Source organism: Buteo buteo, chromosome 32 (genome assembly GCF_964188355.1).
Source record: "Buteo buteo chromosome 32, bButBut1.hap1.1, whole genome shotgun sequence".
Lineage (NCBI taxonomy): Eukaryota > Metazoa > Chordata > Aves > Accipitriformes > Accipitridae > Buteo > Buteo buteo.
This window is the reverse complement of record NC_134202.1, coordinates 791,411-818,083: the sequence shown is the minus strand read 5'-3', so window position 1 is coordinate 818,083 and position 26,673 is coordinate 791,411. Positions and strand designations below refer to the sequence as shown.

At 64.5% G+C, this 26,673-nt stretch overlaps 2 protein-coding genes across 3 annotated transcripts; one reads left to right on the top strand and one right to left on the bottom strand.

Moving 5' to 3' along the window:
- Window positions 1-1,365: 1,365 nt before the first annotated feature.
- On the bottom strand, window positions 1,366-12,215 carry GTF2H4 (general transcription factor IIH subunit 4). Its single transcript, XM_075019188.1, has 14 exons — window positions 12,124-12,215; window positions 10,801-10,993; window positions 10,469-10,573; window positions 9,595-9,726; window positions 8,900-8,996; window positions 8,695-8,783; window positions 8,006-8,114; window positions 7,823-7,891; window positions 6,795-6,878; window positions 6,387-6,519; window positions 5,989-6,119; window positions 3,632-3,679; window positions 3,432-3,510; window positions 1,366-2,988 (listed from the first exon to the last, which is right to left on the bottom strand). The coding sequence occupies exons 3-14, from the start codon at window positions 10,540-10,542 to the stop codon at window positions 2,816-2,818; spliced, it is 1,218 nt and encodes a 405-aa protein (XP_074875289.1). The 5' UTR covers window positions 10,543-10,573; window positions 10,801-10,993; window positions 12,124-12,215; the 3' UTR covers window positions 1,366-2,815.
- VARS2 (valyl-tRNA synthetase 2, mitochondrial) lies at window positions 7,966-25,807 on the top strand. 2 transcript variants are annotated; one of them, XM_075019052.1, is made up of 29 exons: window positions 7,966-8,087; window positions 12,381-12,614; window positions 13,710-13,791; window positions 13,872-13,972; window positions 14,540-14,652; window positions 15,120-15,186; window positions 15,277-15,374; window positions 15,464-15,545; window positions 15,652-15,771; window positions 15,864-15,975; window positions 16,146-16,234; window positions 17,247-17,337; window positions 17,768-17,895; window positions 18,454-18,557; window positions 18,667-18,748; window positions 18,837-18,913; window positions 18,994-19,184; window positions 19,688-19,758; window positions 19,844-19,969; window positions 20,771-20,875; window positions 21,301-21,369; window positions 21,445-21,523; window positions 21,626-21,753; window positions 21,845-21,997; window positions 22,966-23,166; window positions 23,261-23,372; window positions 24,181-24,359; window positions 25,282-25,413; window positions 25,630-25,807. In XM_075019052.1, the coding sequence occupies exons 2-29, from the start codon at window positions 12,387-12,389 to the stop codon at window positions 25,741-25,743; spliced, it is 3,234 nt and encodes a 1,077-aa protein (XP_074875153.1). In that variant the 5' UTR covers window positions 7,966-8,087; window positions 12,381-12,386; the 3' UTR covers window positions 25,744-25,807. The 2 variants fall into 2 exon arrangements, with proteins under 2 accessions (XP_074875153.1, XP_074875152.1); XM_075019051.1 differs by lacking the exon at window positions 7,966-8,087 and adding an exon at window positions 12,138-12,258 and having other exon boundaries at window positions 25,630-25,806.
- The last annotated feature ends 866 nt before the right edge of the window (window positions 25,808-26,673 follow it).

Below are 26,673 nucleotides of genomic sequence, written 5' to 3'. Positions count from 1 at the left end.
CAGCGCATCGGGCCCGTACTGGTCCCAGTCAGCGCATCGGGCCCGTACTGGTCCCCGTCAGAGCATCGGGCCCGTACTGGTCCCAGTCAGCGCATCGGGCCCGTACTGGTCCCAGTCAGCGCATCGGGCCCGTACTGGTCCCCGTCAGAGCATCGGGCCCGTACTGGTCCCAGTCAGGGCATCGGGCCCGTACTGGTCCCAGTCAGCGCATCGGGCCCGTACTGGTCCCAGTCAGGGCATCGGGCCCGTACTGGTCCCAGTCAGAGCATCGGGCCCGTACTGGTCCCCGTCAGGGCATCGGGCCCGTACTGGTCCCAGTCAGCGCATCGGGCCCGTACTGGTCCCAGTCAGAGCATCGGGCCCGTACTGGTCCCCGTCAGGGCATCGGGCCCGTACTGGTCCCAGTCAGCGCATCGGGCCCGTACTGGTCCCCGTCAGGGCATCGGGCCCGTACTGGTCCCAGTCAGCGCATCGGTCCCATACTGGTCCCAGTCAGCGCATCGGGCCCGTACTGGTCCCTGTCAGGGCATCGGGCCCGTACTGGTCCCAGTCAGGCATCGCGTCCCTACTGGTCCCAGTCAGCCCCAAACTGGCGCCAGCATCGGTCCCGTACCGGTCCCAGTCAGGGCATCGGGCCCGTACTGGTCCCAGTCACAGCATCGGTCCCGTACTGGTCCCAGTCAAGAGCATCGGGCCCGTACTGGTCCCAGTCAGCGCATCGGGCCCGTACTGGTCCCAGTAAACCCATGCACTGGTGCCAGCATCGGATCTATACTGGTCCCAGTCAGCCCCCCTGAACCAGCGCCAGCATCAGTCCTATACTGGTCCCAGTAACTCCCCTGAACCTGTACCAGCACCTCCCACAGCGCCCCGCCCGCCCGAGACTCCGCCCCCTTTAATTAAGCCCCATTTTTCATTAAATCACCAAAACTCCCTCCCCAGTCAATGCACTTGGAAATCCTCTTTTCCCTCAAATCCAATGTCAAATCCCGCTTTTCCCCCCCAAAAAAAACACCTGGTTTTCGTCACCAACCAAAAATCACCACTTACACCACTGCAAAACCCATTTTGCCTTTAAAAATCATTATTTTCCCCAAATCCGTTCATTTATCCCCCCAAAAAGCTAAGTATTCCCCCCCCCCAAACCTCTGCGGGTTCTCCTTGCGGAAAACATCACTATTTTTTCTCAAAACTTGGTTTTTTCCCTCAAAAATCCACTCTTCCCCCAACTCTACCTCTCATAAATTTGCATTTTCCTCCCCTCAGAACAACCCCATTTTTTCCCCCCTCAATAAATCCCCACTTTATCCGCTCCCAAGAACCCGCTTTTCTCTCTGAGAACCTCGACTTGTTCTCAAAAGCGACTTTTTTCTCAAAACCCTGTTTTTATTATAAAAAAATAATTCTCACAAAATGCCACTCTTTAAAAAAACCAAAAAACCAACCACCTTTTTCCCATAGAATACATTTTCCTTTTGGGGAAAAAACCCCAAGCCAAACCCAAACACCAGAAAAAACAGGATTTTTTCCTCCTCAGGGAAGCCTGATTTTCACCAAATCTGCTTTTTTTTCCTCAAACCCCTTTTTTTCCCCTGAAATCCCTTTTTTTCCTCACCACCTCCCTCCCCCCTCGGAAATGCCTCCCCAGTTTGGGGTGCCTGGTTCCGAAGGAATTGGGGTGCCAGGATCCCAAGGGATCAGGGTGCCAGGACCCCAAAGGACTGGGGTGCTCAAATCCTAAGGGATTGGGGTGCCCAGACCCCAAGGGATCGGGGTCCCAAGGGACTGGGGTGCCCAGATCCCAAGGGATCAGGGTTCCAAGGGATTGGGGTGTCTGGGATTGGGGTCCTTGGCATTGGGGTGCCCAGACCCCAAGGGATCGGGGTCCCAAGAGATCGGGGTGCCCAGACCCTGAGAGATTGGGGTGCTCGGGATCAGTGTGCTGGAGCCCCAAGGGATCAGGGTGCCCAAAACTGGGGTGCCCGAGTCCCGAGGGATTAGGCTGCCTGGGATTGGGATGCCCAGACCCTGAGGGATTGGGGTGCCTGGACCCCAAGGGTGCTCAGGATCAGGGTGCTAGGGCCCCAAAAGATTGGGGTTCTTGGGATCGGGGTGCCCGGGTTCTAAGGAATTGGGGTGCCTGGGTCCGAAGGGATTAGCTTGCCCAGGATCCAGGGTGCCCCAGCCGCAAGAGGTGGGGGTGCTCAGGATCAGGGTGCTGGGACCCCAATGGATCAGGGTGCCAGGGATTGGGGTACCTGGACCCCAAAAGATTGGGGTTCTTAGGATCAGGGTGCCCATGTCCTAAGGGATTGGGGTGCCTGGACCCTGAGAGATTGGGGTGCTCGGGATTAGGATGCCAGAACCCCATGGGATTGGGGTCCCGAGCGATCAGGGTGCTGAGATCGGGGTGCCTGGGCCCCCCCGGGATTAGGGTTCCTGGGACTGGGCTGCCTGGACCCCAAGCGATCGGGGTACTTGGGATCAGCGTGCTGGGGCCCCTAAAATTTGGGGTGCCTAGGATTAGGGTGCTTAGCATCGGGGTGCCCAGACCCCAAGGAATCGGGGTGCCTGAGTCCTAAGGAATTAGGGTGTCTGGAACCGGGGTGCCGGAGCCCCGAGGGACGGGGGTACCCCAAAACCACGGGCTTGGGGGGCCCCCAGGGATGAAGGCACCGGGGGGGGGGGGTGCCCCATCACCCCGGAATCGGGGGACCCCAAGAACCAACTGCCCTCCCGTGCCTGCCCGGGTTGGGGGGGGGGGGGGGCTGATGGGGGACAGGGGTCCCCCCCCCCCCGAGATCGATCGCCAACATCAAGCGCTGTGTTTCTGCCTTTTCCAGAAGCGTTTGACGTCGGGGTGCCCGCCGGGGGTCACCACCATCAACCGCCTCCCGGGATTTTCGAAAACCAGTACTCCCAGTGCCCGCGCGTGGTCCCGCAGCACCTCGAAATCCACCTGCGACAGGAACTGGTTGTACAGCACCCCTGGAAGCGAGGGGGGCGGGGGGGAGAAGAGGAGGGTGTTGGTTTCGGCTGGGGACATTCCCACTGGGATCGTCACCTCCCGCTGGGGACCCGCCAGCCGCTCGACAGGAGCCGGCACCTTCCAGGGGTCCCTTGGGGGGGGGGTCACCTTCTTTTTGGGGATGCCACCACCCCTCGGGACCCCCTCAGGGGCTGTCACCTCCCCTCGGGGACATCACGGACAGCTTTGGGACCCCTGAAGCTGCCACCTCCCCGTAGGTGTCCCCCCCCCTCCCCAAGCTATGCCAGGGCTGCCACATCCCCAATATTGGGGACACCCTAAGGATGCCAGTTCCCACGGGGGGGGCTCCCCCAGAAATGTCACATCCCCCCCCCCCCCCCACCGTGAGGACACTGAGGTGACCCCAGGGGACACCCAGGTGTCCCCCCCCCCCAATCCTCACCCTCGGAGAAGCGCAGCCGGTCCCGCTCCAGCTCCCACAGGCGGATCTGGTCGGTGATGGTGGGAGGCAGCACCGGGGTCTGGGGGTGCAAGGGGAGCGTGGAGCCAGGTGTCTGGGGACCCCCCCACCCCACCCAGGGGGGACCCCCAGGCATCTGAGGCCGACCCCCCCACCCACGGACCCACGGACCCGGCACCCACCTGCTTGGCCATGACGGGGTGCGCCCGGGTGCGGAGGAAATGGATGATCTGGGGAGGGGGAAACGTTAGTGGGGGGCACCCCAATATTTCTTGGGGGACCCCAATACAGCTGTGAGGTGCCCTAATACCCGCACGGGTACCCCAACACACTCAAGGGCACCCCAATATCCCTCTGTGACGTACCCCAATGTCCCAAATACCCCCAGGGGCACCCCAATACCCTCCTGTCAGGCACCTCAATACCCCCAGCACCCCCCGGGGGACCCCAATACCGCTGTGAGGCACCCTAATACCCCCATGGGTACCCCAACACCCTCAAGAGCACCCCGATATCCCTCTGTGAGACACCCCAATGCCCCCAACACCTCCTGGATGACCCCAGTTCCCCCAGGGCACCCCAATGTCCCTCTGTGATGTACCCCAATGTCCCAAATACCCCCGGGGGCACCCCAATATCCCCAGCAGCCCCATGGGTACCCCAACACGCTCAAGAGCACCCCAATATCCTTCTGTGAGACAAGCCAATGCCCCCAACACCTCCTGGGTGACCCCAGTTCTCCCAAGGCACCCCAATATCCCCCTGTGACGTACCCCAATGTCCCAAATACCCCCAGGGGCACCCCAATACCCTCCTGTCAGGCACCTCAATACCCCCAGCACCCCCCGGGGGACCCCAATACCGCTGTGAGGCACCCTAATACCCCCATGGGTACCCCAACACCCTCAAGAGTACCCCAATATCCCTCTGTGAGACACCCCAATGCCCCCAACACCTCCTGCATGACCCCAGTTACCCCAGGGCACCCCGATATCCCTCTGTGAGACACCCCAATGTCCCAAATACCCCCAGGGGCACCCCAATATCCCCAGCACCCCCATGGGTACCCCAACACGCTCAAGGGCACCCCAATATCCCTCTGTGAGACATCCCAGTGTCCCAAATACCCCCAGGGGCACCCCAATACCCTCCTGTCAGGCACCTCAATACCCCCAGCACCCCCCGGGGGACCCCAATACCGCTGTGAGGCACCCTAATACCCCCATGGGTACCCCAACACCCTCAAGAGCACCCCGATATCCCTCTGTGAGACACCCCAATGCCCCCAACACCTCCTGGATGACCCCAGTTCCCCCAGGGCACCCCAATGTCCCTCTGTGATGTACCCCAATGTCCCAAATACCCCCAGGGGCACCCCAATATCCCCAGCAGCCCCATGGGTACCCCAACACGCTCAAGAGCACCCCAATATCCTTCTGTGAGACAAGCCAATGCCCCCAACACCTCCTGGGTGACCCCAGTTCTCCCAAGGCACCCCAATATCCCCCTGTGACGTACCCCAATGTCCCAAATACCCCCAGGGGCACCCCAATACCCTCCTGTCAGGCACCTCAATACCCCCAGCACCCCCCAGGGGACCCCAATACCGCTGTGAGGCACCCTAATACCCCCATGGGTACCCCAACACCCTCAAGAGCACCCCGATATCCTTCTGTGAGACACGCCAATGCCCCCAACACCTCCTGGGGGACCCCAGCACCCTCAAGAGCACCCAAATATCCCTCTGTGAGACATCCCAATGTCCCAAATACCCCCAGGGGCACCCCAATACCCTCCTGTCAGGCACCTCAATACCCCCAGCACCCCCCGGGGGACCCCAATACCACTGTGAGGCACCCTAATACCCCCATGGGTACCCCAACACCCTCAAGAGTACCCCAATATCCTTCTGTGAGACACCCCAATGCCCCCAACACCTCCTGCATGACCCCAGTTACCCCAGGGCACCCCGATATCCCTCTGTGAGACACCCCAATGTCCCAAATACCCCCAGGGGCACCCCCATATCCCCAGCACCCCCATGGGTACCCCAACACGCTCAAGGGCACCCCAATATCCCTCTGTGAGACATCCCAGTGTCCCAAATACCCCCAGGGGCACCCCAATACCCTCCTGTCAGGCACCTCAATACCCCCAGCACCCCCCGGGGGACCCCGATACCGCTGTGAGGCACCCTAATACCCCCATGGGTACCCCAACACCCTCAAGAGCACCCCGATATCCCTCTGTGAGACACCCCAATGCCCCCAACACCTCCTGGATGACCCCAGTTCCCCCAGGGCACCCCGATATCCCTCTGTGAGACACCCCAATGTCCCAAATACCTGCTGGGGGGGACCCCAATATCCCCTGGGGGACCCTAATACCCCCAGAGGCACCCCCATATCCCTCTTTGAGCTACCCCAACCCCCCCAAGAGCACCTCAACACCCCCCTGGGAGGCACCCTGGTACCCCCCAGCCCCCTCCAGCACGTCCCCATGTCGTCCCCCCCCCCCAACCCCGCCGCCGCGTCCCCACCTGGTCGGCGGTGATGCCGTTGGCGATGGCCGCCTGCACGCTGTCCCTCGTCACCTGGGCCACCACCAGGTTGGGGAAACGATAGAGGAGCTCGGAGAAAAGGGCGATGAGGGCGATCTGCAGCTCCGAGTCTTGGGGGGGGGGGACGGGACACACACGACAAACGCACAGGGGGACAATAGGGGACATGGGGACAGGACCCAGGGCAAGGGGGGGACAAGGCGACATGGGGGTCAGCGGAAGCAGAGATGAAGGATGAGGGACACGAAGGGATGTGGGGGACAGAACGAGACAAGCGACAGGCGGGCAAGGGACACGGCGGGGGGGGCACCTGGACTTCTGGGTCCTCTGTGTCACCCCCCCCCGCCCAGGGACAGGGGAGGGGACAGGGGTCCTACCTGTGTAGGCGTAGATGCGGTAGTTGGTCTCGACGAGGACGAAGCCGTGAGCGTCGGGTTCGGGGGGGGCCCCCGATGTCCCCGAGGCCAGCGCGATGGCCAGGCGCGTGGGGTAGAAGCGGCGGGACTTGCGCTGGTGTTGGGGGGGGGGACGACACACACACACAGAGAGGGGGACAGGGTCAGGATGGGGACGAGGAGGTGACAGGGACGAGGGACGTGGACTCAAGGACACGGCTGTGGGGACGGGGACAATCCCCAACCCCTGAGGGGGGTCCTGTCACCTCCCAGTGCCCCATCCCCCTCCCCGCGCGTCCCTTGCGCTCCCCGCCATGTCCCCCTCCCCACGTTACCCTGTTGTCTGTCCCCCCCGCCGTGTCACCCCATGTCCCCCCCACCCCGGGTCACCTTTCTCTGGAAGACCAGCCCGAACTCGCGCAGGTGCTGCAGGAAGGTGAGCAGGGACTCACTCATGCCCTCCACGGAGTAATCCTGGGGACAGGGGCTCCCAGTTACTCCCAGTAACCCCCCGTTACCCCAGACCTCTGCAGACTCATCCTGGGAATGGGTGTTCCCAGTTACTCCCAGTAACCCACAGTTACTCCAACCAACCCCCAGTTACCCCAACCCTCCACAGAGTAATCCTGCGGAGAGATGCTCCCAGTTACCCCCAGTTATTCCCAATAACCCACAGTTACTCCAACCAACCCCCAGTTACCCCAACCCTCCACAGAGTAATCCTGCGGATAGATGCTCCCAGTTACCCCCAGTTATTCCCAGTAACCCACAGTTACTCCAACCAACCCTCAGTTACCCCAACCCTCCGCAGAGTAATCCTGCAGAGAGATGCTCCCAGTTACCCCCAGTTATTGCCAATAACCCACAGTTACTCCAACCAACCCCCAGTTGCCCCAGCTCTCCACGGAATAATGCTGAGAACAGGTACTCCCAGTTACTCCCACTAACCCACAGTTATTCCCAGTAACCCCGTTACTCCCAGCCCTCCACAGAGCAATCCTGGAAGCAGGTGCTCCCAGTTACACCCAGTTACTCCTACCAATCCCCAGTTACCCCAGTCCTCCAGGGAGTAATCCTGCGGACATGCGCTCCCCGTTACCCCAAATAATCCCGTTACCCCAGCCCTCCACAGAGTAAACCTGTGGACGGGCGCTCCCAGTTATTCCCACCTTCTCCCAGTAACGCCCAGTTATCCCAGTTCTCTATGGACCAATCCTGGGCACAGCCGCTCCCAGTTACCCCAGTAACCCCCCCAGTAACCCCCCCAACCCTCCAGAGAGCAATCCAGTGGGGTCACGGCAGTGGGGGGGGGGTCACATTCCCAGCTGCCTGGGTCCCCCACCGTGTCCCACAGCCCCCCTGGGGTGGGTGGGGGGGCCCACCCTGACGCCTGGGTCCCCCCCCCGCCGTGTCCCCACCTTGCCGAGGGTGGAAAAACTGAGCTGGAAGAGGAAGGAGAGAATCTCCACCAGATCCATACCCCGTGCCTGGGGGGGGAAGAAGGAGGGCAGAGGGTTGGGGGGGGCACTGGGGGATGGTTTAAGGGGGGTCACAGTTTTAGGGGATCCCCTGGTTTTGGGGGAACCCCCCCCTTATCTCACCTCTGCCCCCCGTAGATATTGGAGGACGAAATACCAGAGCTGGGCTGGGGTGTCGAGGAGGAGGAACTGGAACCCGGCCGAGGTGATACACGGCGCTTCTCCCCCCTCGCTGCGGGGCCCCCGTCAGTGCACCCCCACACCATGGGGGGGTCCCCCCAAAAACCAGAAAGGGTCCCCCCAAACCGGGGGGGATACCCCAAAACCAGCCACGTGCCCCTGCCCTGAGTCGCTTCCCTCCGCAGGGATCTGACCCTGCCACGGACCCCCAAATCCCTCCTGGGGCCCCCCCCAAAGATCACCCCAAACCCCTCCCTTGGGACCCCGATACCCCCAAGTCCTTCCCCTCCTCTGTGGACCCCCAAAAATCCCTCCCTGGGACTCCCCTACCCCACAACCCCCCCAGTCACCCCCCCGCACCTCCTCATACCCCCCTGAACCCCATTAATCACCCCCCGGACTCCCCCCAACCCTTCCCTGGGACCCCTGAGCCCTCCAGGACCCCCCAAAATCCCCTTCTACAGCCCCTGGGGACCCCCCCAAATCCCCCCCTCCCTCCTTCCCCAGGCTGTCAACCCTGAGACCCCCCCCCCCCGGCACCTAAAATCCTCCCCTGCTCCCCTGAATTTCCCCCCTGGGCCCCCGAAATTTCCCCCCTGGGCTCCCCCAAACCCCCCGAACCCCCCCCTCACCTTTTCATAAGCCCAGCTTGAATAAGAAGCTGGGCCAAATCCTGACTCACAGCCGCGCTGGGAGACCCCACCATAAAGTGCAAAATCACCTAAAATCGGGGGGTACCCACATACCTGGGTTCCCAGGACCCCCTTGGCTATCAAGGTCCCCCCAGACCCTCCCCAAACCACCCCCCCACCCCCCCCCCCCCACCCCAAGGCTCACCTCCCAGCGCTCCTCGGCGTACTTGTCCAGCGCCGGCACGTCGCGGGCGTGCTTGTCCGGCCCCAGCTGGCTCGTGTCATCCGACCAGGCTTTGCCCCTGCGCACCGGCCCTTTAACTTGAAAATCCCCCCCCCCCCGGGGATCTAGAAGCCCCCCAATATCCCCCCAGTACCCCCAAATCTCAGTACCTGTCCCAGTATCCCCTTTATCCCTCACATTCCTTGCTACACTGGGTTCCCTGTGCCCCCCATTATTCCCCAGTCGCCCCAAGTTACCCCCCACTACACCCTGTGACCCCCAGGTACCCCCCATTACACCACATCACCCCAAATTACCCCCCTCCCACACCCCTGTGACCCCCCCGTTACCCCCTCCCACCCCCCCATCACCCCCTGTACCCCCATTCCACCCCCACGTTACGCCGGATCACCCCATTCCACCCCCACCCTCCCATCACCACCCATGACCCCCCCTCGCACCCCATATAACCCCCACCCCCCTATTATCCCCCCCATGGCCCCCCTTTACCCCACGTCCCCCCCATTTGTCCCCACGGCCCCCCTTTACCCCATGTCCCCCTCATTTGTCCCCATGTCCCCCCCTTACCCTATGTCCCCCCCATTTGTCGCCGTTTCCCCCCCCCCCTTACCCCTCTGTCCCCCCATGACACCCTGTGTGTCCCCCCCATCACTCACCCCCCCAGCAGGGCCACCCGCAGGTTCTGACGGAAATTGGGGTGCAGGGCCACCCCCGGCAGCCCCCCCGGCAGGGTGTGGGGGTGCCACAGCCGCAGCGCCAGCAGCACCTCTTGGCTCTCCGCCTGCTCCCTGCCCCCCCCCACCGTGGGTGCTCCCATCCAGCCCACGACCACCCTGGGCACCCCCCCCAACCCCGGAACCCCCCCACCCACCCACCAGGACCCCCGAGGACTCCCCTGCACCCCATGGGATTCCTGTGGTCCCCCCCCCAAAACCCAAGAGGGTCCCCAAGGACCCTCCCACAATCACTGGGATCCCCAGAGATTCCCCCCCCCCCCAGGGTCTCCCAATACCCCCAGGGCCCCCCCCAGCACCCTCATGGACCCCCCAGCACCCTCAGGGACCCCCAGGGACATCCCCATCACCCCCTGCGACCCCCTATCACTCTGCCAGGACCCCCAGGGCCCCCCCCCCAACACCCTCAAGGATCCCCCAGCACGCCCAGGTCCCACCTAGACCCCCCCCCAGCTCCCCCAGGGCCCCCCCCAGCACCCCCTCAAGGACCTCCAGGGCTCCCCCAGCACCCCCAGAGCCCCCCCTCCAGCACCTCCAGGCGTTCCCCAGGACCCCCGCCAGCACTCCCAGACCCACCCCAGAATCCTTAGGGACCCCCTAGCCCCCCCCCCCAGCACTCCAGGCCCCCCCCAACACCCTCAGGGCCCCCCAGAGCTCCCCCAGCACCCCTAGAGCCCCTGCCCCGAGCACCTCCAGCTGTTCCCCAGGGCCCCCCCCCCCACTCCCAGACCCACCCCAGCACCCTTAGGGACCCCCCCAGCCCCCCAAGGGTTCCCCCCCCCCCCCCAGCACCCACTTGCTGTGCTCCTTCTTCACCCAGAGGGTGACGGCAGCCTGGGGCAGGGGCTGCTCCAGGAACAGCATCCGCATCACCCCCGCCTGCGCCAACCCCGGCAGCTCCCTGGGGTGGGGGGGGGACAACACGGGGGGGGTGCCCTGAGCCACGGGGGGGGGGCACCCCAAACCCCCCCATGGCCACTGGGAGGAGGAGGGAGAGTACCCATGGGTGTCCCCACCTGCCCCAGGGGACATCGGGGTGCTCCAGTGGGGTGTAAGGTACGTGGGTGTCCTGGGGGGGGGGGGTCAGGGTGCCCCTGGGGGGGTGTCTGAGGTTTGGGGGGGGCTCACCGGAAAACGGCCAGGCAGGTGGCGGGGTGTCCATAGAGGCGGTCGAGGATGGGGGCGCTCAACCCCCGCAGGAATTCGTGCAGGTTCTTGCACTGTAGCTGCCCCCGGTGCAGGCGGGGGGGGGGGGGGGGCGGTCTCCATCCGCACCCCCCCTGTCACCCCGTCAGTCGCCCTGTCAATCACGCCAGGTCACCTGTCAATCACCCCGGGTCGCCCTGTCAATCACAGCTGCAGGGGTGGGAGGGCAGCACGGTGGGGTGAGGTGTCGTCCCCCCCCCCCAGGATGGTGTGTCACTGGGGAGGGGGTACAGGGACACAGGGATGGGTGGGGGTGTCACCAGGTGGCCCCGGGGGGACACACAGGGTGTCACCGTGTGACTGACACCCCCACTCCCCTCCCATTGCCCCCCCCCCAGTCCCTGCTGCCCCCCACTGCCCCCCCAGTCCCTCTTGTACCCTGATACCCCTATTGCCCCCCAGTCCCTGCTGCCCTCCATCGCCCCCCCAGTCCTTTAGCCCCCTCCAGTCCCTCTTGTCCCCCAATGTCTCCTTATTGCCCCCCCAGTGTCTGCTGCCCCCCGTTGCCCCCCCAGTCCCTCTTGTACCCCGATGCCCCCTTATTGCCCCCCCAGTCCCTGCTGCCCCCCATTGCGCCTCCAGTCCCTCTTAGCCCCCCCAGTCTCTCTTGTCCCCCAATGTCTCCTCATTGCCCCCCCAGCCCCTCTTGCCCCATTGCCCCCCCCAGTCCCTGCTGCCCTCCATTACCCCCCCAGCCCCTCTTAGCCCCCCCACTGCCCCCCCAGTCCCTCTTGTACCCTGATACCCCTATTGCCCCCCAGTCCCTGCTGCCCTCCATTGCCCCCCCAGTCCCTTAGCCCCCCCAGTCCCTCTTGTCCCCCAATGTCCCCCCATCGCCCCCCCAGCCCCTCTTGCCCCATTGCCCCCCCCAGTCCCTGCTGCCCCCCATTACCCCCCCAGCCCCTCTTAGCCCCCCCACTGCCCCCCCAGTCCCTCTTGTACCCTGATACCCCTATTGCCCCCCAGTCCCTGCTGCCCTCCATCGCCCCCCCAGTCCCTTAGCCCCCCCAGTCCCTCTTGTCCCCCAATGTCCCCCCATCGCCCCCCCAGCCCCTCTTGCCCCATTGCCCCCCCCAGTCCCTGCTGCCCCCCGTTGCCCCCCCAGCCCCTCTTAGCCCCCCAATTCCTCCCCAGCCCCTCTTAGCCCTCCCCCGGCCCCCGATCTGCCCCAATCCCCCCTCCATCACCCCAAATCTCTGTGTGTCCCCCCCCCAAATCCGCCCCATTGCCCCCCCCAGGACTCACCGCACGCCCCAACTGATGGCGCGGCCCCGCCCCCTTTTTCCCGCCCTGCTCCGCGCCGGGCCACGTGGGGGGCGCTGCTGGCCACGCCCCCCTCCGCGTTAAGGCCACGCCCCCTCATCGCCCCTGCGCGCCAAGGTGAGCGCCCGCCTCGGGTACCCGGGTCCATTGAAGGGGAATCAGTCACGTGAGGGGGGGTGGTGTCGGTCACGTGAAGAGGGTCGGTCAGTCACGTGAAGGGGGTCCCGTTGCCCCCGCAGCCCCTCATGGCGGCCCCCGCGCTGGCCCGGGTCCTGACCGCCGCCCCCCGCGCCCTGGGGTCACCCGTGGGGGGCCGGGCCCGCTGCAGTGGGGTCCCCCCCGGGTCCCCCCTTCCCCCCGCGGCCCCACCGTGGGACCCCCCCGAGCGGGCCCGGCTCCGCGCCCGGGAGCACAAGGAGAAACGGCAGCGGCAGCGGCGGGAGAGAGCGGCCCTGGGGGGGGCAGGGCCCCAGGTACTGGGAGCTGCTGGGGGGGGACTGGGAGAGGGGGTTGGGGGGGCTGGGAGAAGGGGTTGGGGGACACTGGGGGCAGCTGGGGGGACACTGGGAACAACTGGGAGGGGCTGGGGGACTTGGGAGGTGGGATTGGGGGATATTGGGAGCAACTGGGGGGGCTGGGGGACTTGGGAGATGGGATTGGGGGACACTGGGAGCAACTGGGGGGGCTGGGGGACTTGGGAGATGGGATTGGGGGACACTGGGAGCAACTGGGGGGGCTGGGGGAACTGGGAGATGGGATTGGGGGATATTGGGAGCAACTGGGGGGGCTGGGGGAACTGGGAGAGAGACTGGGGGCAACTGGGGGGGCTGGGAGAAGGTGTTGGGGGACACTGGGGACAGCTGGGGGGACACTGGGAACAACTGGGAGGGGCTGGGGGACTTGGGAGGTGGGATTGGGGGATATTGGGAGCAACTGGGGGGGCTGGGGGACTTGGGAGATGGGATTGGGGGACACTGGGAGCAACTGGGGGGGCTGGGGGACTTGGGAGATGGGATTGGGGGACACTGGGAGCAACTGGGGGGGCTGGGAGAAGGTGTTGGGGGACACTGGGGGCAGCTGGGAGGGGCTGGAAGATGGGATTGGGGGGCTGGGGGAACTGGGAGAGAGGCTGGGGGGGCTGGGAGAAGGGGTTGGGGGACACTGGGGGCAGCTGGGGGGACACTGGGAACAACTGGGAGGGGCTGGGGGACTTGGGAGATGGGATTGGGGGACACTGGGAGCAACTGGGGGGGCTGGGGGAACTGGGAGAGAGACTGGGGGCAACTGGGGGGGCTGGGAGAAGGTGTTGGGGAACACTGGGGACAGCTGGGAGGGGCTGGAAGATGGGATTGGGGGGCTGGGGGAACTGGGAGAGAGGCTGGGGGGGCTGGGAGAAGGGGTTGGGGGACACTGGAGGTGGCTGGGAGGGCTGGGAGAGGGGGCTGGGAGACACTGGGAGCACCTGGGGAGAGCCGGAGGGTTTTGGGGGGAGAGCACTGGTATTTATTGGTTTGTATTGGTCTACACTGGTCTGTACCGGTTCATACTGGTTTTGCGCTCCCCCACAGGTGCCGACAGCCCCCCCCAAGGGCTGGACCCCAAAAGCCGTCGTGGAATATCAGCACCCCCTGGACCCCGACGGCAAGAAGGGTACGAGAGGGGACAACGGGGGGGATACTGGGGGGGGGGGGGCTGTGGTGGTGACACCCGGTGACACTTTGGGGACGCAGCCACGGGGGTGGCGTTGCCCCCCGCCTACAGCCCCCGCTACGTGGAGGCGGCCTGGTACAGCTGGTGGGAGCGGCAGGGCCTCTTCACCCCCCCGGCCTCGGTGAGTGGGGTCAAAAACATCCGGGGGGGGGGTCAAATACACCCAAGGGGGGCAGAAAACTCCCGTGGGGAGGCTAAATACTCCCTTGGGGGGCAAAAAACACCAGGGGGGTGTCAAATATTCCCTTGTGGGGCAGAGAACACCCGTGGGGGGTCAAATATTCTCTTGGGGGGCAGAAAACTCCCATGGAGGGATCAAATACTCCCTTGGGAGACAGAAAACACCGGGGGGGGGGTGTCAAATATTCCCTTGGGGGGCGGGAAACACCTATGGGGGGGTCAAGTACTCTCTTGGGGGGCAGGAAATACCTCGGGGGGGTCAAATATTCTCTTGGGGGACAGAAAACACCTGTGGGAGGGGTGAAATACTCCCTTGGGGGGGGAAGAAAACACCTCGCGGGGGGGACAGACACACAAATACACCCAGAGAGAGGTTGATAAACCATCCCTGTGCTGAGTGGTGCCTGGTCTCAGCCCAGTCCTGCGCTGAGCGGTGCCCGGTCTTGGCTCACTCCTGTGCCGAGTTGTGTCCAGTCTCAGCCCATGTTCCCACCCTCCGCTACTCCAGGTACCGGGGGGGGACCGAGTCCTCAGCTTGGTGCTGCCCCCCCCAAATGTCACCGGTTCCCTGCACCTGGGCCACGCGCTCACCGTCGCCCTCCAGGACGCTCTCGTGCGCTGGTCAGTGGGGCTGGGGGGGGGCAGAGTGGGGTATTGGGGGGTGGGGGGGAGCTTGGGGGGGGCATTTGGGGCTGGGGGGGGCGATTGGGGCATTTGGGGCTGGGGGGGGGCTGTTTGGGGCGTTTGGGGAGGGGGCATATTGGGTGCTTTGTGGGGGGGTCTTGGGGGGCTATTGGGGTGTGGGGGGGCAGATTGGGTCCCCCTGGGGGTATTTGGGGGGGTCTGAGGGGTTATTTGGGGCTGGGGGGGCAGATTGAGGCTCTTGGCGGGGTATTTTGGGGGTTGGGGGTTATTTGGGCCCTCAAGGACAGATTTGGGGCTGGTGGAGGCTCTGCAAGGGGTGGAGGCGCCCCTGGGTGCCTTGGGGATTTGGGGGGGGGGGGTGTGTCACCCATGGGTGCTGGGGGGGGGCTGGGGGGTGCTCAGAAGATCCCACCCTGGTGCGGGTGCCGACGGCGCTGTGCCAGGCGGCGGATGCAGGGCTGGAGCGTGCTTTGGGTACCGGGCACAGACCACGCCGGCATCGCCACCCAGGTGAGACCCGTGTCCCCAACAGCCCCCCCCCATGTCCCCAACACCCCCCCCCCCCGACATGTCCCCAATGCCCCCCCCGTGTGTCCCCAGGCCGTGGTGGAGCGTTGGCTGTGGCAGCAGCGGGGTTTACGCCGTCAGGATTTGACCCGCTCCGAGTTCCTGGAGGAGGTTTGGGCCTGGAAACAACGGTGAGGGTGACAACGGGGACACGGGGTGGGGGTGAGGGGACAGATGGGACAAGGTGACACCCCAAAGACGTGTCCCCCTCCCTCTCCAGGCACGGTGACGAGATCCTGCGGCAACTGCGGGCGCTGGGTGCGTCGCTGGACTGGAGCCGCTGCGCCTTCACCATGGACCCGGTAAGCCTGGATGCCTGGTGTGTCGTCCCCCTGCCCCGAGATCCCCAAGAGTGTCGTGTGTGTGTCCCCTCAAGGTCCCCAAGTGTCCCCAACTGTGTCCCCGCAGGGTTTCTCGCGGGCGGTGGTGGAAGCTTTCGTGCGGCTGCACGAGGCCGGGTTGATCCACCGCGACCGACGTCTCGTCACTTGGTCCTGCGCCCTGCGCTCCGCCCTGGCCGACGTGGAGGTGAGCGTGTCCCCAGATTGTCCCCAAATTGTCCCCGAGGCGTGCTGACCTCACACCCCCCCCCCCTACACCGGTACCCGGTGTCTCGGCAGGTGGAGCCCCGCGCCCTGACGGGTCCCACGGCGCTGCGCGTCCCCGGCTGTCCCCAACCCATCACCTTCGGCGTCCTCGTCACCTTCGCTTACCCCGTGGAGGGTGGGGACGGTGAGCGCCTCGTGGGACGCCCGTCCGGCCTCCGGTGTCCCCGCGTCCCCTCCCGTTCCCACCTTCGCGCGGGGGCCCCGGGTGTCCTCCGCGCGCTCCCCACGCGCTCTGACACGCGTGTGCGTGTCCCCGAGCGTCCCCGACGTGTCGCCTCCCTGATGCGTGTCCAGGGCTGGAGCTGCCGGTGGCCACGACGCGCCCGGAGACGATGCTGGGGGACGTGGCCGTGGCCGTGCACCCCGACGACCCCCGGTATATGGTGAGGGGGGCGGGGCTTCGTGGGGCGGGGCTTCGTGGGGCGGGGCTTCGTGGGGCGGGGCTTCGTGGGGCGGGGCTTCACCTGGGGGTGGGGCCTGAAGGGCCAAAGGGCAGGGCTACTGGAAGAGGGGTAAGGTTTACAGGGAGGGGTGGGGTTTGTAGGTGAGGGGTGTGGCTTCGGGGGAGGGGTGGGGTTTGTAGGTGAGGGGGTGTGGCTTCGGGGGAGGGGCGGGGTTTGTAGGTGAGGGGTGGAGCTTCTGGAAAGGGGTGGGGTTTGTAGGTGAGGGGTGTGGCTTCTGGGAAGGGGTGGGGTTTGCAGGGGCATGGCTTCTGGGGAGGGTGGGGTTTGTAGGTGAGGGGCGTGGCTTCTGGGGAGGGGTGGGGTTTGTAGGTGAGGGGCGTGGCTTCTGGGGAGGGGTGGGGTTTGTAGGTGAGGGGCGTGGCTTCTGGGGAGGGGTGGGGTTTGTAGGTGAGGGGCGTGGCTTCTGGGGAGGGGTGGGGTTTGTAGGTGAGGGGCGTGGCTTCTGGGGAGGGGTGGGGTTTGTAGGTGAGGGGCGTGGCTTCTGGGGAGGGGTGGGGTTTGTAGGTGAGGGGCGTGGCTTCTGGGGAGGGGTGGGGTTTGTAGGCAAAGGGGTGGGGCTTCAGCAGCAGGGGTTGCTTTGCACAGATTGGCTGTTGAGGTTGTACTTTATCTCCTCCCCTTTTCTGGGTGGGTGTGTCCATATAAGGGAAGGAGGTGGGGCTTGGGGCCTCCTTGGGGCGGAGCTTTGCTGGCTTAAAGGAGTCTGGGGGTGGGGCCAATGCATGGGGCGGGGCTTGGAGAACTGGGGCGGGGCCTTTCTCTGGAGGCTGTCAGGGGCTAGCTCCACCCGTAAGGGGGTGGAGCCTCCCCTGGAGGGGTGGGACTCGGGTCTTCTTAAAGGGACAGCGCATGGTGGGTGGGGCCTGGTTGGGGAGGGGCAGGGCTTGTGCCTGCAGAGGCGGGGCCTGTAGTGACCCCGCCCCTTCCCCAGCACCTCCATGGCCGCCACCTCCGGCACCCTTTCACGGGGCAGCTCCTGCCCGTCGTCACCGACCCCACGGTGGAGCCTGCCCGTGGCACCGGTACTGGGACCAGTATAGGGACGGGAGTGGGACCAGTATAGGGACGGGAGTGGGACCAGTATAGGGACGGGAGTGGGACCAGTATAGGGACGGGACTGGCACCAGTATAGGGACAGGACTGGGACCTGTAGTAGGCGGGGGGGGCAGGGTATTGGGACCACTAAGGGGACTGGGATGGGTGTGGGGTGAGGAACAGGCACCAGTATGGAAAGGACAGGGACTGGTCTGGGCGTGGGGGGTCCTGGTTTGGGGAAGTAATTGGTTCCTTTTCGGGGGGGTTATTGGTTTGGGGACACACACACGCGTCCTGGTGCTGGGGACGTGGGGTGGCACTGGTGGCAGTGGCAGGGTGGCAGTAGGTGGCAGTGGGAGGGGGTGAGGGTGGCTGGGGGGTTGACAGGGGGTGACAGCGCGTCCCTGGTCCCTGCAGGGGCGGTGAAGGTGACGCCGGGGCACAGCTCCCCTGACCTGGTGCTGGCCCGGGCCCACGGGCTGCCCCTGCTCTCCGTCATCGGGGACGATGGCACCATGTGTCCCCCAGGTGGGGGGTGGCTCCAGGTACTGCCATTCCCGGCGTCCTTTCTGTCCTCGTGCCCCCCAGATCGTGTCCCCTGTCCCCAAGCACGTCCCAGCCCAGGTCCCCAAGTTACATCCCCAGCCGTGTCCCCCATCCCCAGCTGCTTCCCTGTGTCCCCTCCATCCCTGTGTCCCCACTCGTCCTGTGTGTCTCTGTCCCCGTCACTTCCCTGTGTCCCCCCATCACCGTGTCCCCAGCTGGGTGCTTTGTCACTTCCCTGTGTCCCTTCTGTTCTCTGCGTCTTCTCTGTCCCGAGCTGTGTCCGCTGTCACTTCCCAGTGCTCTCCTTGTCCACGTGTCCCCATCTGCGTCTCCTGTCCCTAGCCGCTCCCGTGTCCTCTCCACCTCTGCGTCCCCAGCTGTGTACCCTGTCACTTCCCCGTGTCCCCAGCTTTGTCTTCCGTGTCCCCTCCATCCCCATGTCCTCAACTTTGCCCCCAATCCCCAGCTTTGTCCCCTCTTTTGCCACTATTCCCAGCTCTGTCCCATATTGCCTCCCAATGTCCCCTCTGTCCCCAACCGTGTCCCTGTGTCCCCAGGGCATCCATCGCTTCGTGGCACGGGAGAAGGTGGTGGCCGCACTTGCCGAGCGAGGGCTGTACCGCGGCACCCAGGACCACGCCATGACACTGCCCATGTGCAGGTACCGCTGTCCCCATCCCGTCCCCTCCATGTCACACTCTCGGGACACGTGTCCTCGCCCCGGCGGGGACACGTCCCGAGGGACTGAAGTGACCTCAACGTCCCCGCAGCCGCTCGGGGGACGTCATCGAGTACCTGCTGAAGAGCCAGTGGTTCCTGCGGTGCCGAGAGATGGCAGAGCGTGCCCGAGAGGTGACAGGGACACGGGGACATTGGCGGGGGGTGGGGAGGGGGACACGCACACCCCCAGACACCTGGGTCCGTGACCTTCCTCTCCCAGGCGGTGACATCGGGGCGTCTCCAACTCGTGCCCAGATTTCATGAGAAGAACTGGAAGACGTGGATGGACAACATTGGGTGAGAGGAGGGGACCCCGGCGTCTGGGGTGGGGGGACCCAGGTATCTGCCCCCCACTGATATCACCCACCCCCACCCAGGGACTGGTGCCTCTCACGCCAGCTGTGGTGGGGACACCGGGTGCCGGCGTACCGGGTGGGGGTTCCCTCGGCGGGGTCCCCCCCCGAGCACCCCGAAGGACTCTGGGTAGTGGGGCGCAGCGAGGCCGAGGCGCGTGATTCTGCTGCCCGCACCCTCCGCTGCCCCCCCGAAGAGCTCCAGCTCCAGCAAGGTGAGGGGGGTGGGGGGCACCCCAAAATCCTCCTGGCATCCCCATGTTCCCCTGTGCACCCTCAAACAATCCTCCGTTCCCCCAAAATCCTTTCCATTGCCTTAAAAAGTCTCTCTGCTTTCTCAAATCTTTCTCTTGCACCCTAAAACTCTCTTAGGACTTGCCCAGCACCCCCAGCCTTGCCCTGGCACCTCTAAATCCATCCCCCTCCCAGCACTTTCTAGTCTTCTCCAGCACCCTAAAGTTGTTCTCCAGCACCCCAGTCCCACCCCCAGCACCTCAAACTCCCCCCCAGCATCTCCCCATCAGCCCCCAGATGGCACCACACCCTCTGGCAGCCCCCTGCCCACCTTTACCACCCCTAAAATTCTGCCCTGGCCCCCCCAAGCACCCCAGGCCACCCTCCCACCCAGCTCCAGCACCCTCTTGCCACCCCTCTGTCACCCCCCACGAAGCTCTGAGGCCTTTTGGGGTCCCCCCCGGCCCCCCCCATGCCCTTGCAGACCCCGACGTCCTGGATACGTGGTTTTCTTCTGCGCTCTTTCCCTTCGCCGCACTGGGCTGGCCCGAAGAGGTGAGTTTGGGGAGACACAAGGGGCTCAGAGGAGACATGGGACAGTGTCCCCAACCCGGTGTCCACCCCCCGCCTCTGTCCCCAGACCCCCGACCTGCAGCGTTTCTACCCCACAAACTTGCTGGAGACGGGAAGCGATCTCCTTTTCTTCTGGGTGGCACGTATGGTCATGCTGGGCCAGCAGCTCACCGGGCGCCTGCCCTTCTCCCAGGTACCACCGAGGTCCCCCCCAATGTCCCCACGAGTCCCCTCTGTCCCCTTGGGTTCCCCATGAGTCCCCTGTGTCCCCGGCATCCCTTAATTTCTTCCCTCTCGTGTCTTGTTTGTTCTTGGGATTCCTTCTGGTCCCTTGTTGCCTCTCAGAGCTCCCCAGTGTCCCTGTGTGTGTCCCCTGGAGGTCCCCAGTGGTCCCTTCTTCTCTTTCTCCTTGGTGTCATGTTCCTTTTTAGGGTTTCTTGGGGGCCCCTATCCCCCTTTGGGGCTTCCTTGTGTCACCAAGTGTCCCTTTTTCTCTTTCTCCTGGGTGTCATGTTCCTTCTCAGGCGTTCTCATCCTGTCTTGGGGCTCCTTAGTGTTCCCTGTGTCCCCAAAGACCCTTACTCCCACCCTTTAGGGTGTCTAGTTCTTTCCTGAGACTCCCAGGGGTCCCCTGTCCCCAAGGTCTCCGGGTGGTTCCTGTCCCCCTTTGGAGCTCCTTAGTGTCCCCAGGGATCCCTTTTCTCTCTCCCCAGGGTGTCTTGTTCCTTCTCGGGGTTCCCTGGGGATCCCCGTTCTCCTTCAGGGCTCCCTGATGTCCCCGGTGTCCCCAAGAGTCCCTTCTTTTCTCCTGGGTGTCATGTTCCTTTTCAGGGGCCCTTATCCCCCTTGGGGCTTCTCTGTGTCCCCAAGGACCCTTATTCCTTCTTTCTGGGGTGTCTGGTACTTTCTTGAGGCTCCCAGGGGTCCCCTGTCCCCTCTTGGAGGTCCCGTGTCCCCTTTGGTGTCTCCCAGCGCTGTCTGTGTCCCCCTCCAGGTCCTTCTGCACTCGCTGGTGCGCGATACCCACGGGCGCAAGATGAGCAAATCCCTGGGCAACGTCATTGACCCCTGCGACATCATTGCCGGTGCCTCCCTCCAGGTACTGTAGATCCTACAAGAACAAATACCCCCCAACGCAAGGTCACCCCAAACAAGTCGTTCTGGAGACCCTACAATAACAAACGTGCTTTTTGGGAAGCCCATGACAATAAATGCGTTTGTCAAAGATCCTATAATAACAGATCTTTTTTCAGGAGATTCTACGATAACAAACTCTCACCTTGAAAACTTAGCAATAACGGATTTATTGTTTTTTTGTCCCAAAAACCCAACAATAACAAACCTCGTTCTGGAGGTCCTACAAAAATACACCCCGTTGCTTTACCCTTCTTGGAGACCCTACAATAACAAACCCCCCAGCTCCCAGAGACCCCAAGAGAGGGGGGTCTGTCACTGTGGTGACAGACCTGTGACAACACAGCCACCGCGGCACCTTTGTTTATTGTAGGGTTTCTTGTTTTGCAGGAGCTGCAGGAGAGGCTCCACCACAGGCTCCTGGACCCCCACGAGCTCACAGTGGCCACAGAGGGCCAGGTGGGACCTGTCCCCATCTCTGTCCCCCCAAAACCTGTCTCTGTCCCCCCCTAACCTCTCCCTGTCCCTTCCCAGAGGCGCCAGTTCCCCCACGGCATCCCCGAATGCGGCACTGATGCCCTCCGCATGGCCCTGTGCTCCCACAACGTCCATGGTAAGGGGTCGAAGGAATGCCAGGACCCCATCCCCACCCTAGGGTGGCCCTGTCCCCGCCCTGGGGACCCACCTCCGTGTCCCCAACCCCTCCACCCTGTAGGTGACGATATCCGCCTGGACGTGGGCACGGCCCTGAGCTACCGTCACTTCTGCAACAAGATCTGGAACGCCGTCAAGTTTGTCCTCGCTGCCCTGGGGCCCGACTTTGTCCCCCAACCCCCCGAGGAGGTACCAGGGTGGGTTGGTGGAGATCAGGGTTGGGGTCCACCACCCTGGGACCCCCCCACCCATCACCGTTTTTGCTCCTCTTCTTCGGCAGACGGTGCCACAGCACCCCATGGACCGGTGGGTGCTGAGCCGGCTGGTGCAGGCGGTGGCTGAGTGCGAGCGGCGGATGGAGGCCCTGGAGGTCCACGGTGCCATCGCTGCCGTCCATCACTTCTGGCTGCGTAGCTTCTGCGACGTCTACCTGGTGGGTGGCCCCGTCCATCTGTCCTGCGTGGTCCTGTCTGTCTGTCCTGCCCGGGTCCTCGCATCTCCCCTGGGTGTTAAACCCAGTAGCGTCGCATTGAGTGGGTCTGTCCATCTGTCCCACCCCACCTGTTGTAGCTCCCTGAACGTTGAACCCAGTCCATGGTTGACAGTGTCTGTCGGTCCATGCACCCCAATCCATCAGGTCTCCTGAGGTGTTGACCTTAGTCCGCTCTCCAGAGCGCGTCTGACTGTCTGTCCCGCTTCGCTTGTTGTAGCTCCTTGATTGTTGAACCCAACCCATCTTGACGTGGTTGGTGGTGTCCATCTCTCCATCCACTCTAATCCATCAGGTCCTTGAGCGCTGATCTTAATCCGCTCTCTTGAGTGCGTCCATCCATCTGTCCCACCCAACGTGTTGTAGCTCCCTGAACGTTGAACCCAACCTACAGTTGATGGTTTTCATTTGTCTGTCCACCCCAATCCACTGGGTCTCCTGGAGCGTTGACCTTAGCCCAGCCTCACCCTGTTAAGTGCATCCGTCTGTCTGTCACACCTCACCTGTTGTAGCTCCTTGACCATTAAACCCAACCCATCTTGACGTGGTTGGTGGTGTCCATCTGTCTGTCCACCCCAATCCATCAGATCTCCTTGAGTGTTGAGCTTAGTCCACTCTTGAGGGCATCCGTCCACCTGTTCCACCTCACCTGTTGAATGTTGAGCCTGACCTTTACCTTGGTTGACCACGTCCGTCTGTCTGTACCTCTGGGTGCGTCCCCTTGGGTGTCGACCTTCGTCGACTATGTCCATCTGTCCATCCCACCCCACCTCCCGCATCTCCTCCAACACTACCCCAGCCCCCTTGCTTTGGTCAACCGCGTCTTGTCTGTCCATCCAACCCAACCCACGTTGTCTCCTTGACCGCTCCCCCCCCCCTTCTAACCCCACCGTCCGTCTGTCCGTCCGCAGGAGACGGCCAAACCGACTCTACGGGATCCGGCAACCGCCGCCGAGACGCGCCGGACCCTGCTGAGCTGTGCCGAGCTGGGGCTGCGCCTCCTCGCCCCTTTCGCCCCCTTCCTCGGCGAGGAGCTCTGGCAGCGCCTGCCCCGCGCTCCCCCCGCGCCTCCCACCCTCTGCCTCGCCCCCTTCCCCGACGCCGCCCGCCTGGTGGGTGCCGTCGCCCTTGGGGGGGTCCCCGGGGAGGGTTTCACCCCCCTGACACCCTTTTGTCTCTCTGTGTCGTCATCCCCCCCCCTTCTAGGCTCATTGGCGCTGCCCCAAGGTGGAGGCCGAGGTGGCGGCCATGCAGGAGGTGGTGAGGACGGCGCGAGCCCTGCGGGACGTTTTCCGCCTGGGTGCTGCCCGGCCCCCCGGTGAGTGCGGTGGGGGGGGGACAAGATGGCCGACAGGGTACGGGGGCGGGGGGGGGAAACTACCGTATCCCAACATGCCTTGGGGCACCCAAGATGGCTGCCAGCGTGTGGGTGGGAATCACTGGGGGCCCAAGATGACCGCCAGGGTTGAGGGGGACTTTGTGTCCCTGTGTGCGCCCTGGGGGTGTACAAGATGGCTGACAGGGCTGTGGAGGACCACATATCCCAGCATGCTGTGGGGCAGCCAGGTGGGGCTAAGATGGCTGCCACAGAGGACTACATGTCCCATCATGCACCTGGCTCCTCCCCATACTCCAAAATGGCGGCTCCCATTGAAGGCAGCCATGTTGCCCATCCCGCCATGGGGTGCAGGGCTGGAGGCCTAGCAATCCCAACATGCCCTGGGGCACCTAAGATGGCTGCTGGGGCTGCAGAGGTTCTACATGTCCCAGCATGCCCTGGGGCACCCAAGATGGCCGACAGAGCTGTGCGGGGGCGGGGAGAACGACTACATGTTCCAGCATGCTGTGGGGCAGCCAGGTAGGGCTAAGATGGCTGCCACGGAGGACTACATGTCCCATCATGCACCTGGCTCTCATCATACCCCAAAATGGCGTCTCCCATTGGAGGCGGCCATGTTGTCCATCCCACCATGGGGTCCAGGGCTGGAGGCCTGGCAATCCCAGCATGCTCTGGGGGCACGGGGGTGGCCATTCACCCCCCCCATGCCCCAGGTGGGGTCGGCCATGTTGGAGGGGCGTGGGTGGCCATGCTTGGAGGCGGGGCTATCCCAGCATGCTCTGCGCAGTGGCGGTGCGGTGCGCGGCGGAGGCGCGGGATTCGTTGGCAGCGCTGGGCCCCGCCCTCCAGGCCCTGGCGCAGGCGGGGCCTCTGCAGCTCCTCCCCCAGGGGGCGGAGCCAGAGCTGGGCCCCGGCTGGGTGGGGGCCCCCGCGGGCCCCGACACCCACATCTACCTCTGCCTGCGGGTGAGTGGGGGGGGCCAGGGGCATTGTGGGATGCTGGGGGACTTGGAGAGGGACCCAGGGGCATTGTGGGATGCTGGGGGGGCCCCCAAGGGCATTGTGGGATGCTGGGGGACTTGGGGGCCCCCCCCAGCATCCCACAATGCCCCTGGGTCCCTCTCCAAGGGCATTGTGGGATGCTGGGGGACTTGGAGGGGGCCCCCAAGGGCATTGTGGGATGCTGGGGGGGGCCCCCAAGGGCATTGTGGGATGCTGGGGGAACCCCAGGGCATTGTGGGATGCTGGGGGACTTGGAGGGGAGCCCAGGGGCATTGTGGGATGCTGGGGGGGGCCCCAAGGGCATTGTGGGATGCTGGGGGGGCCCCCAGGGGCATTGTGGGATGCTGGGGGACTTGGAGGGGAGCCCAGGGGCATTGTGGGATGCTGGGGGGGGGCCCCAAGGGCATTGTGGGATGCTGGGGGACTTGGAGAGGGACCCAGGGGCATTGTGGGATGCTGGGGGGGGCCCCAAGGGCATTGTGGGATGCTGGGGGGGCCCCCAGGGGCATTGTGGGATTCTGGGGGACTTGGAGAGGGACCCAGGGGCACTGTGGGATGCTGGGGGGGGCCCCAAGGGCATTGTGGGATGCTGGGGGGGCCCCCAGGGGCATTGTGGGATGCTGGGGGAGCCCAGGGCATTGTGAGATGTTGGGGGACCTGGTGGGGCCCCCAGGGGCATTGTGGGATGCTGGGGGTTCCCAGGGCATTGTGGGATGTCGGAGAACATGATGGGAGAAACCCTGGGAGCCGCTGGGAGTTTGGGAAGCATTGGGAGGACCTAAGGCAACCCCAGGGCGTTATGGGATAGCAGGGGGGGGTCCCCAAGGCATTGTGGGATAGTGGGGGATCTCCCCCTTCCCTCCTGCCCCCCCCCCCCCCCCCCCAGGGGCTGGTGGAGCCGGCGGCCGCCCAGGCCCAGCTCCGTGCCCGCAGCCGCGGCCTCCAGCGTCGCCTCGAGACCCTCGGGGGGACCCAGGGGGCCGGGGAGAGCCCCCCCCACCCCGGCACCCAACAGCAGGTACCGCACCTTCGTTACACTAACGAGCATTGGGCCACCCAATAACTCCAGAGGGATGGGGAGTGTCTCATTAACCTCATTTGGGGGGGGGGGGGGGGCTTTATTAGTGTTGCTCCCCGCTAGCGCTGGGGGAGGGGCACCCCCTCCCTGCGGGCTCTTCGTTAGCGCTTGTCCTCGTTAATGCTTCCCCCCCCCTTTTTTTTTTTTTTTCTCCAGGTCGCCATTCTCCGCTCCGAGCTTGCCCGCCTGGCCCAAGCGCTGGAGGCCCTGGACCCCCCCGGCCCCCCCGAGGACCCAGGTGTCCGGAGGGGGGACCCCGGGTCCCAATAAACCCCCAGAAAACCCTAACGACGTCTCGGCCTCGTTATTTCTATTCAGGGACGTGTCACGAGCTGTACGGTCTCAGCGTGGGGGTGGGAGGCGATGTGGGGGAGGGACCCAGGTGTCCCGGGGGGGGGGACACCCTGGCATCCGGGGGGGACCCTGGGTCCCAATAAACCCTTAGAAAGCCCTAATGATTTCTCGGCCTCGTTATTTCTGTTCGGGGACGTGTCACGAGCTGTACGGTCTCAGCTTGGGGGTGGGAGGGGATGGGGGGGGGGGACCCAGGTGTCCAGGCTCCGCCCCTCCTCGCCGGCGGATCTGGTTCAAGAGCCCCCAGATGCCGGCGGGATCCGGGAGCTGCCGGCACAGCACCCCGAAACCGGCCTTTCTCCCCACCCCCCTTCCCCGAGACCAGCTACGACGGTGACATCATAACTCACTGGGACGCTGTCACCGCCACCGCGATGTTGTAATCGGCACCGGCACCCCGAAACCGGCACCGGGACTCCCCCCTCCCCAGAGCGACAGCGGGACCCCTCAAAATTGGTCCCAGGATCCTGACGCCGACACCGGGACCCCCCCAGGGCTGTCACCTGCTGTCACTTCAGGTATTTGTCACCCCCCTGGTCCCCACCGTGTGTGTCCCCTTGTCCCCCCCCCCAGTCCCTCCTGGGGTCCCCCATGTCCCTTGGTCCCTCCTTGTCTTGTGTCCCCCGTCCCTTCCCCATCACGTCTCCGTGTCCCCTCGCTATGTTCCCCCATTCCTTCTGGTGTCCCCCGTGTCCTCAGATGTCCCCTCCCGTGTCCCCCCCCCAATGTCCCCTCACGTCCCCCCATCTCTCTTGGTGTCCCCTGTGTCCCCTCCACGTCTCCCCTGTCCCTCCCGGGGTCTCCACATTCCCTCTCCCCCAGGAACTCCCCGTGTCCCTGTGCCAC